Consider the following 10,632-nt stretch of genomic DNA (forward strand, 5'->3'; position numbering starts at 1 on the left):
ATGGGATCAGAGCCCCTGAAGGGGTGTCTGCCCATTCTTGGGCTCACTCTGTTTATTCCCTTGCAGAATTTTCTGCAGGGGGCTTCCAGAGAGTGAAGCAGAGACACCCACCTCACCTCCCACACTGGAATAGGCTGTCTAAGAAGGTAAGCTCCCCCTCACTGGCAGTCTTCAAACAAAGGTTGGATACACACTTTTCTTGGATGCTTTGGGCTGATCCTGCGTTGAGCAGGGGGTTGGACTAGATGGCCTGTATGGCCCCTTCCAACTTTATGATTCTATGAGTTTTGGAGAGGGACTAGGGAGAAGAGGCTCTGGAGAAATTCCTATCCACTGACCAGCTCAGATCCCAACATTGCAGGACCACTGGCCCCCTTCTCCCCTCACACTCCCCTTTATCTACAAAAGTCCACACCTTTTAGACTCACCTGAGCCAGGTAACTGTGGTTGATGCCTCTTAACTGCACAGTTTTCGAATCAGGGCTAACTTCCAAGTGGAAGACGGACATCGGGGTCACCTTCTTGGGCCCGGCATACACATCTGAATCTGTGCGGGGGGGGGGGGGGAGAATATTTCCTCATCCACCAGCACAAATTGCTTGAACTGGTTTATTCACTGATGACAATTTAAAAGACAAAACTGCCCTTTAGGAGAAGCACTTTGACACTCTGGATGCACACCAAACAGGCATTTATCCTTGCCCTTGAGTAATGCAAGGCCACTGTAAGGCAACGCGACTTACAAAATGCAAATATGCTCAATTATAAAACATAGTTAAAACACAGATGCATGAAGTTTCAACTTTGGTACTACCAGCTGCCAGAGCTGTTCATTTATGAGTTAACTTCTGCTAAAGGTGCAGTGAAATAAACCACTTCACTCCTCTTACAGGTGCTTGCTGCACCCAAAGCATGGCAGACTCTTCCTACAGGAACACAAACGGCTCCCGCAGAATGGAAAGACCCAACTGACGGGACTGTCAGAGGAGAGAGGGGCCTAGTGATCGCACTTGGGGATTCAGTTCACCTAGGGAAATGCAGGTGACTAGATACATGAGTCCCAGACTGAGAAGTGCTTCATATCACAGCCAGCACCTTGAACTGTGCAAACAAAGAGATAACCAATTGATCTGCCTAAGTACAGTGTTCTCTGTCCATACTGGTGTAAACCAAGCATCCATCTAGCGGCTGAACTCTGAAGCAACTGATGTTTGCTGAGGAGTTTACAGGAGCAGACCTACGGGGATCCCCATGATGCACCAATGATGCTCTCCAGGCTGAGTATAATTGCTCAAGGCTGCTCTGCAAGGCTTACGGCTGCGTGGGGATCTGGCGTGGGTCCCCACCATTATAACTTATGGTTAACCACCAGCATCGGTGAAGTGAGTCCTGGCCGGCCTGCCTGCCTCTGTAAAGGAGGAACCCCCTCGGCTTCTTGGAGTAGAACACGGAATTTACTTGCCGCATACAACAGTCACGTATCTCTGGGCTGCAGTCCTCAGACTGACCCACTGTGGGCACCTCCTGATAAGAAACCACTCTTCCTTATCAGCCGGACTGTCTCCGAGGCACAGGAGTCCACGACTTCCATGTGGATACAGGATCCGTCCTTCTCGGTCCGTAAGGAAAGCCAGGCATCCTGGCCGCAGGGTCAAATGAAAGGCAGTCTCCGCAGACGGCTTCTCGACAAGCTTCTCCGATCTGGAGAGAAAGTGGTGCCTGGAAGTTTCCAAATGATAGACTCCCCCCCTGAACCTCAGGATGAAGCCGCACTCCTCCTGGTAAGGCACCCGAGTGTCGACCCAGACCCGGTTCAGCTCCGGGTCGGCTCGAGCGTAGCGTTGCAAGCGGGGATTGAACAAGACCACGTGGGCGTGCATGGCCAGCTGCGGCATCCACATGTGGCAGGCGGTCAGGCCCCGGCTGACGCAGAAGACGTCTTCCCCGTCGGACTCCAGGTACTTCCTGCTGTGGACCTGCTGCAGGCTCCAGGCCCCGCTCGGGTGCACCTCCAAGAGGAACTGCCCCTGCCCGTCTGCTGCCGCGGCCTGCGCACACCGCACGGCGCCATCGGGCCCGGCCCCTAGAGCTCGGCCTCCAGGCCCGCGCAGCTCCACCACCGTCGGCCCCGCCGCCTCCCGGCTCGCCTTCAGCTCCCACGTCTGCAGAGGGGGGGGGGGGGGAGGCGGAAGAGGAGAATCAGCAGAGCCCCCGGCCCGCGCACAGGGACGCCCGCCCCACCTGCCCCACCTGCCCGCCCGCCTCACCTGCCGCCTCCCCAGCGCGCTCCCCAGGGCCGTCACGAGGGCGCCGCCGTAGCCCTCGGCCGTCAGGTAGCCGCCCGTCCAGTCGATCAGCCCCACCTGCATGCCGCCTCGCGAGCCCCGCTCTCCTCCTCCTCCTCCTCCCCCCCCCCCGGTTCCCTGAGCGCACAATGGCCCCTCCCCGCGAAATGCGCAGGCCGCAGCCCGGCCGGTCGAGCGGACGTTCAGACTCGGCGCGTGCGGGCTTCTGCTCCCTCTTTGCCCCTCGCCGCCGCTCTCTATGATCGGCTCCTCGGCCCTACTGGGCATGCGCAGTCTGTCTCCTGCCCAATCCCTATCCAGCCTGTGGCGCTTTTCCCCGCCCCGGAAGAGCAGGCCACGGGCGCTTCCGCCTGGCGCGGCCGCCTCGCTCAGCCGCGGCTGGAGGCGGAGGAGGAGGCGGAGGAGGAAGAAGGGCCGCCCGCCCGCCCGCCCGCCCGCCCGGCCGCCATGGAGAAGTTCGGCGTGAGCTTCGGGGCCGGCCCGAGCCGGCGGGAGCTGCAGGAGCGGGTGTCGCGGCAGCAGCAGGAGCTGGGCCAGTACCAGGCGCGCCTGCGGGACGTGGTCCGGGCCTACAAGAGCCTGGCCAAGGAGAAGGAGGCCCTGGAGGCCAGCCTGGCCGCCCTCTCGGCCGCCCACCCGCTGCACCCCGGCCCACACGACCGCGACGGCCGGGACGACCAGGACGGCCGCGCCTCCGAGCACAGCCAGGACAGCGCCGGGACCGCGGCCAGCCGGGGCCCGGAGGAGCAGGAGGGCGCCCAGGAGCAGCAGCAGCAGCAGCAGGCGGAGGAGGCGGCGGCGGCGGAGGAGTGGGGGGAGGAGGAGGAGCGGGAGCGGGCCGCCCAGGCCGACCGCAGGGTGCTGCAGCTGAAGACGCAGCTGGCCACCGTCACCGCCGCCCTGGCCACCGTCACCCAGGAGAAGTCCCGCATGGAGGCCTCCTACCAGGCCGACAAGAAGAAGATGAAGCAGGAGCTGGAGGAGCTCAGCCGCAAGGCCGGCCAGGAGCACAGCGGCGTGGAGAGCCAGCTGCGGGGCGCCCTGGAGCAGCTGGCCGAGACCAAGGCCCGCCTGATCACCCAGCAGCACGATCGGGCGCAGGAGCAGAGCGACCACGCCGTCATGCTGCGAGAGCTGCAGAGACTGCTACAGAGCGAGAGGGCCCAGCGGCAGGAAGCCGAGCTAAGTCTGGAGGAGGCCAGAGAGGCGCTGGCCGGGAAAGCGGGGGTGGCCAGCCAGGTGGAAGGCTACGAGCACCAAGCCAAGCAGCTGGCCCTGGAAGCAGAGAACCTGAGGAGAGCTTTGCAAGCCGCCCAAGAGTTGCATGGCAGGCCCGATCCTCAGCTGCAGGAGCTGCAGGCTGAGATGGCTGCCCTCAAGAGTCATTTCCAAGCTCAGCTGCTGCAGGAGATGAGAAAGGTGCCCTGGGGAGAAGGGAGGGCCCTGGAACCCCCCCCCCCTCCAGGCCTCCTGGGTACCCCTCTCGGCGTTTGTCTGGCTTCACATTCAGACGACTTCTTCTTCTGCTGGGGGTGGGCAGGTGCTTAGCAAAGTTATTCACAACTGTCCAAATAAGATAACAGATGGCAGAGGACATGAGAAGTTTTCTTTTCAGTGGCTTGCTTGACAGTTGCCAGCTTGGAGCTGACCTTTTGCTCTGCTGTTTCATGCAGAGTGAACATATGCATTGCTTCGATCATCAGAAGAGCCCAGTGGGATCAGACCAGGGAGGGTTTGTATAGCTCAGCATTATGGCTCACAGGGCTGCTACTCAGTTACTCTAGAGCAGTGGTCATCAACCCCCAGTCCGCAGCCTGGTGGCGGGCCGCAAAAGCCTCACCACTGGGCCATGGCACGTGAGAGGGAGGTGCCCCCCTCCCTCCTCACAGTGCGTTGCTTGCTGGGCCTTCGCTCAAGGCCCGGCGAGTCCCACGCTGTGTGGAGGAAGGCACGGGTGCAAACGCGCTTACGTGAAAGCTCCACGCATACGCGTTTGCACGGAGCTGTCATGCATACGCGGGGCCGCCCTCTCCCATCCCTGCTAGCGGTCCCCAGCCTTAAAAAGGTTGGGGGCCGCTGCTCTAGAGAGCCAGCAACAAGGGAAAGAAATTGAGACCTTCCTTCCTCTTGACACTGGCATTCGGAGATTAACTGCCTATGAAAGTGGAAGCTCACTTTAGCTACCATGACTAGTAGCCACTGATAGATCTCTACTCCCTACATATTTCTGATCTCCTTTTACAGCTGTCTGTGCCAGTAATCATTAGTACATTCCATATTTTAATCACAAGTACTTTATTTTGTTGGTCTTGTGCAAGGAGGAAAAGTTTATTCTGTCCCCTCACTAACCGGTTTGCAATGTTAAAAACTTCTGTGATATCTGCCTCCCCCCAGGTATCATTTGGAAACTGGCAGGTCCCAAACTCTTCAGCCTTTCCTTCTAGGAAAAGCAATATATCTTTATCATTTTGGTTGCCATCTTCTGAATGCTTAGCTCTACAATGTCATTTTAGAGGTATGGTGAATTGCGCACTGCACTCTGAATGAGGCCACGTCATTGGTCTGATTACAAAATTATAATATTGGGCTTTTACATTTTCAGTCCCTTTCCTAAGACCTGCCAGCATGGAGTTTGTGTTTCTCACCACTGTTGCGTACTTACAGTGCAGTTCTCTGTAGTAGTTATTATCAGAATTATAGCCCGCCACTCCCAGTTCAACTGGCTTGTGGCGGGTAACATAGTTAACCCCCCCACTATAAAACCCCATAAAAATCATCCCTCCCCAACAGTGAAAAAACTAACATCTTCCCACACCGCTGAGTAAACTGCCCATAATCTCTTGCCTGAGGGGACAGATGGACGGGTAGGATGAATGTTCTTGCCAGTTCATGGGGAGCCTAGATCGAACCGGCCTGGGCTCAACCAAAGACCTGGTGGAAGAGCTGCATCTTAAAGGCCCTGCGGAACTGGAAAAGCTCCGGCAGGGCCCTCAGCTCTCCTAACCCCTCCCCGAATGGCCAGTGATGGGCCAGGAAGGGGAGGGGTCCTGGGTGGATGGGTATACAGATATGCTTTCCAACCATATTCTGCATGACAACATCATTTCTGGGGTTTCTTAAAGCCTGAAGAATGTTTCAGGGGTTTCTCAACAGTAAAAAAAAAATTGAGAAAGTCTGCCTTGTACTTACCGACATTGAATTTCATTGGCCACACTGTCTCCTTATCACCCACTTTGTGGAGGGTCTCTTCAAGCTCTTCACAGGCAGCCTTGGTTTTCACAATTCTGAATCATTTTGTGTCATCTGCAAATTTGGCCACTGCACTCCTCATGTTTAGTTCCAGATCACAGGTGAATAAATTAAATAGTACCAGCCCCACTACCGATCCTTACTGAATCCTGTTCTGGGACATTCTGACAGACAAGAATCTGTAGAGCTGTCTGAATTACCTAATACTTTCTGGGGACCATGACAAAATGGCAAGCAGAAAACATTTCCCCCTTCTGGCTGCCTTTTGCTGATATTTATGTGTATGCATGTTTCTCTGTCTCCTCAGCCTCTTCCTCTCCCTCCCAGGCATTGTAATAACAGCTATCTAACACCATGCCTGTTTGTTTCGTTCTTTTCAGGCTGCTCAGGCAGAGGAGCGGGTCCAGATGGAAGAGCAGAGGGTCACCAGTCTGGAGGTCCAGATGTCTGAGGTGTCTGAGCTCCTGGGCACATATGAAAAGGCCAAACAGAAGGACCAGATGACCATCCTCAAGCTGAAGGACCGTCTGACCCAACTGGACCTTGAGAACAAGACCCTGGCCATGGCTGCCTCTGGCCGCTCCCCCTTGGATATCCCCCTTGAGGATAGCAACTTGGATATCAACATCCTCAGAGAGAAGATGGAGAAGTTGCGGCAGCTGGTGCAGGCAGCTTCCAAGCATGGGCAGTGCCCTCCGGGCCTGGATGCCTTCTTCCTGCCAGAGCTGCCCAGAGGCACGGAGGCTGGGGATGGAGAGAAGGCCTCTGCCGCTTACTACCAGCAGGAGCTTAAGCAGCTGAAGGAGGAGTTTGAGAGGTACAAGCTGAGGGCTCAAGTGGTCCTGAAGAACAAGTCGGCCAAAGATGGGAACCTGGCCAGAGAGCTGGAGGAGACGCAGGAGCAGCTGGCAGAGCTGAAGGAAAAGTACGTCTCTCTGCGGCTTTCCTGTGAGGAAGTGGAGAAGCAGCATCGAGAGGAGCTGGAGGGCAAGAAGCAAGAGCTGGCCCACCTCCAGCAGCTCCACAGGCAAGAGCTGGAGAGAAGCCAGGCAGCCTGCAGGGAGAAGATCCTCAAGGTGGAGGAGGAGATGCACAAGCAGCGGGACCGAGCGCTGACCGTGCTAGCAGAGAAGGACCAGGAGCTGGAGCAGCTGAGGACCGTGGTCGTGCCCTCTGGCCGCCAGGGAGCCAAGAAGGCCCTTGAGCCCAGCCCTGTAGCCAGCAGCAGCCAGGAGCCACTCGAGGCAGAGTCTTTGGAGACCCTTACCCAGGCACTGCGCCTGACTGCATGTAGTGAGCCCAGCTTCCTCCTGTATACTGAGCAGCTGGCAAGGAAGGAAGTGGAACTTGCTGCTCTGAAGAAGGAGAAGCACCGACTGGAGGTGGAGGCGCATGGCCTCCAGAAGAAGTTGCTGGAGGAAGGAGAGAAGCACCAGGAGGAGGTTGCTGCTCTCCAAGGCCACATCCAGAAGCACTGCAGGGATCAGAGCAGGGAAGGAGCCAACCTGGAGTACTTGAAGAACATTTTCTATCGGTTCCTCACCTTGACAGACTTGCTGGGTCGACAGCAGACACTGACAGCGATCCTGACCATCCTTCACTTCAGCCCTGAGGAGAGGCAGGCTGTACTGAGGCATGTGGGGGGCAGCCATGGTTGGTGGCAATCAGGGAAGAGATGAAGCTCTGCTTCTCAGGACCGAGGAGGAGCAGCTTCCGTTCCGCGACCCCACAGCCAGGGGGGCAGGCAGCTGTAATGGGTCGGGTGCCCATAAGTGGGGCAGAGGAAGAGGTTGGGCCCAGCCAGCCGCAGCTCTGCTTCCAGTCCTGTCCCCAGGATTACTAGGAGAGGCTGTTATCCTAGAAGGGAACAGGGTAGGTCCTTTCAAGGCCTCTTTGTTTCATGCTTTGGAGATGCGAAAGGGGCAGCGGGATTCTGCCGCCCTGGTGTTTCTTCCTGGTTGCGATTGGCTAATAAAAAGAGCATCAGCTGCCCACTCCTGGGCCAAGTCCTCGGTGCCCTTGATCCTTTCCAGCTCTCCTGAGTAGCTTTCCCAAGGTCACTTCAGCTGGAGGGTAGCACACCTTGATTACTGGTCAGGTGCAAATGGACAGTGGAAAATGTGGCCAGACTCCTGCTGCAAGAGGTTGGCTTCAAGGCCCAGCCTATTGCCCACCCCTCATATCAAGCCACAAGAGCCAGAGTTAGGTCTGCCCCACCTTGTGCATTACTTCTGCTGAATACTTGGCTGCCCTCTCGGGAGAAGGCCGGAGGGGGGGGGGCAGTATGATATGATGGCGAGATGCAGACTGGGGCAACAGGTCACATCCCCACTCAGAAGAAGAAGAGTTGGTTTTTATATGCCACTTTTCTCTACCTGAAGGAGGCTCAAAGTGGCTTACAGTTGCCTTCCCTTTCCACCAAATTGGGAGGACTGGCAAATACTCCGGAAGATAGAGACAGAGTTCAACAAGATCTGAACACAATGGAAAAATGGGCAAATGAGAACAAGATGCAATTTAATAAAGATAAGTGTAAAGTTCTGCATCTGGGTCAGAAAAATGAAAAGCATGCCTACTGGATGGGGGATACACTTCTAGGTAGCACTGTGTGTGAACGAGACCTTGGGGTACTTGTGGATTGTAAACTAAACATGAGCAGGCAGTGTGATGCAGCGGTAAAAAAGGCGAATGCCATTTTGGGCTGTATCAACAGGGGCATCACATCAAAATCACAACATGTCAAAGTCCCATTGTATACAGCACTGGTCAGACCACACCTGGAGTACTGTGTGCAGTTCTGGAGGCCTCACTTCAAGAAGGACGTAGATAAAATTGAAAGGGTACAGAGGAGAGCGACGAGGATGATCTGGGGCCAAGGGACCAAGCCCTATGAAGATAGGTTGAGGGACTTGGGAATGTTCAGCCTGGAGAAAAGGAGGTTGAGAGGGGACATGATAGCCCTCTTTAAGTATTTGAAAGGTTGTCACTTGGAGGAGGGCAGGATGCTGTTTCTGTTGGCTGCAGAAGAGAGGACACGCAGTAATGGGTTTAAACCTCCAATTCAACGATATAGGCTAGATATCAGGAAAAGGTTTTTCACAGTCAGAGTAGTTCAGCAGTGGAATAGGCTGCCTAAGGAGGTGGTGAGCTCCCCCTCACTGGCAGTCTTCAAGCAAAGGTTGGATACACGCTTTTCTTGGATGCTTTAGGATGCTCTGGGCTGATCCTGTGTTGAGCAGGGTGTTGGACTAGATGGCCTGTATGGCCCCTTCCAACTCTGATTCTAAGTCTGCACTCCTAGCCACTACACCCAACTAGCTCAACTCTGGAACGTGCTGGCCCATTCACATGACCTGGCCTACCTTCCAGGGGGTTACTGTCGGGATAAAATGGAGGAAGAGAGAATGGTGTCTGCCACCCTGCGCTCCTTGGAGGCAGATGAGTGCAGGTATAATAGCATGAGCCACCTGTGCACCCGTCAGCCTCCGCCACCTGCCTCGTGACAGGAAAGGCAAGCAGGAACCACAGGTGGGGAAGAGGGTGTGCTCTGAAAGTCTTCTGACGTTGGGTAATGTGGCACATCCCTTCTCCCATCCTACTCTTGAAGCAGGGCAGTTGGCCATTAAAAGTCCCCGCGCTGCATGGAGATGGCCCCAGCCATCTGACTAGAGAGAAGTCAGCACTTTATTTCTTCCAGCGGCCCCTTGAAATCCTGTGCCAGCCAGATATCATTCATGTTTCTCCTTTCATTAGTCCCTACCCACCTCCATTGCTTACCTCATCTAAGGATTGAAAGATAAAGTGCAATTTCTGATATTCACACCGAAACACTATCAAAAAGCCTCTTCTTTAGTCTCATGCAATCTACATCAGGGGCAACAGAGGGACGTTTTAGGTTCAGCCCAATTACATGAAACCCTCACGACCACAGGAAAAGCTAACCCATCCTAGTGGATGGATTGAGATGAACCTTTCTCTGAACTTGAAAGAAATCTCCAAAAGAAATCTATGGACAATTAGTTCATAAATTTTCCTTTTATCAATGATAAAGATAAAAGGTAAAGATATACCCTATGCAAGCACCGAGTCATGTCTAACCCTTGGGGTGACGCCCTCTAGCGTTTTCATGGCAGACTCAATACGGGGTGGTTTGCCAGTGCCTTCCCCCATTACCGTTTACCCCCCAGTAAGCTGGGTACTCATTTTACCGACCTCTGAAGGATGGAAGGCTGAGTTAACCTTGAGCCGGCTGCTGGGATTGAACTCCCAGCCTCATTGGCAGAGCTTTCAGACTGCATGTCTGCTGCCTTGCCACTCTGCACCACAAGAGGCCCTTCCTATGAATGATAGACAAAATTGTTCTCTTTAAACATTTGAAAGGGGGTCACTTGGAGGAGGGCAGGGAGCAATTCCTGTTGGCAGCAGAGGAAAGGACCCGAAGTAATAGGTTCAAGCTATGTGTAGAAGTTGATATAAAGGCAGTATCTAATGACTAATGAATGATTATTTGTTGTTCGTTGTGAAGTCGTATCTGACCCATCGCGACAATGATCCTCCAAGCCTTCCTGTCCTCTACCATTCCCTGGAGTCCATTTAAGTTTGCACCGACTGCTTCAGGGACTCCATCCAGCCACCTCATTCTCTGTCGTCCCCTTCTTCTTTTGCCCTTGATCGCTCCCAGCATTAGGCTCTTCTCCAGGGAGTCCTTCCTTCTCATGTGGTGGCCAAAGTATTTGAACTTAATCTTTAGGATCTGGCTTTCTAAAGAGCGGTCTAAAGAATGATCCTTGCTGGGCCCAGTGTAATCCCTAGGGCTCTTAACTGGGTCAGCAGTTCCCATGAAATGTGGGGAACAAAATATCCTTTACAAGCTAAACATGAGCAGACAGTGTGGTCCAGCAGTAAAGAAGGCGTATGCAGCCTTGGGCTGTATCTACAGAAGCCTCACATCAAAACCGCTTCCTGTCACAGTCCCAATGGGGTATCCTGCATTGGACAGACCCACCTGGAGTCCTGGGTGCAGTTCTGCAGGCATCACTTTAAGAAGGTCATGGACAATATTCAGAGGGTTCAGAGG

At 54.7% G+C, this 10,632-nt stretch overlaps 2 protein-coding genes across 2 annotated transcripts in view; one reads left to right on the forward strand and one right to left on the reverse strand.

Moving 5' to 3' along the window:
* The window catches only part of FSCN3 (fascin actin-bundling protein 3), a 16,655-nt gene extending 13,950 nt beyond the window's left edge, over positions 1 to 2,705 (reverse strand). Inside the window, exons 1-3 of the mRNA XM_077340610.1 lie at positions 2,268 to 2,705; positions 1,463 to 2,162; positions 429 to 547 (exon numbers count right to left, since the gene is read on the reverse strand). Coding sequence (XP_077196725.1) covers positions 429 to 547; positions 1,463 to 2,162; positions 2,268 to 2,573 — 1,125 coding nt within the window. The 5' untranslated portion in view covers positions 2,574 to 2,705. The remainder of the gene's footprint in view (positions 1 to 428; positions 548 to 1,462; positions 2,163 to 2,267) is intronic.
* Positions 2,706 to 2,753: 48 nt separating this feature from the next.
* On the forward strand, positions 2,754 to 10,047 carry GCC1 (GRIP and coiled-coil domain containing 1). Its single transcript, XM_077340609.1, has 2 exons — positions 2,754 to 3,725; positions 5,936 to 10,047. The coding sequence occupies exons 1-2, from the start codon at positions 2,754 to 2,756 to the stop codon at positions 7,232 to 7,234; spliced, it is 2,271 nt and encodes a 756-aa protein (XP_077196724.1). The 3' UTR covers positions 7,235 to 10,047.
* Positions 10,048 to 10,632: the final 585 nt, after the last annotated feature.

The sequence above is a fragment of the Paroedura picta genome, chromosome 5, assembly GCF_049243985.1.
Source record: "Paroedura picta isolate Pp20150507F chromosome 5, Ppicta_v3.0, whole genome shotgun sequence".
Taxonomy (NCBI): Eukaryota; Metazoa; Chordata; class Lepidosauria; order Squamata; family Gekkonidae; genus Paroedura; species Paroedura picta.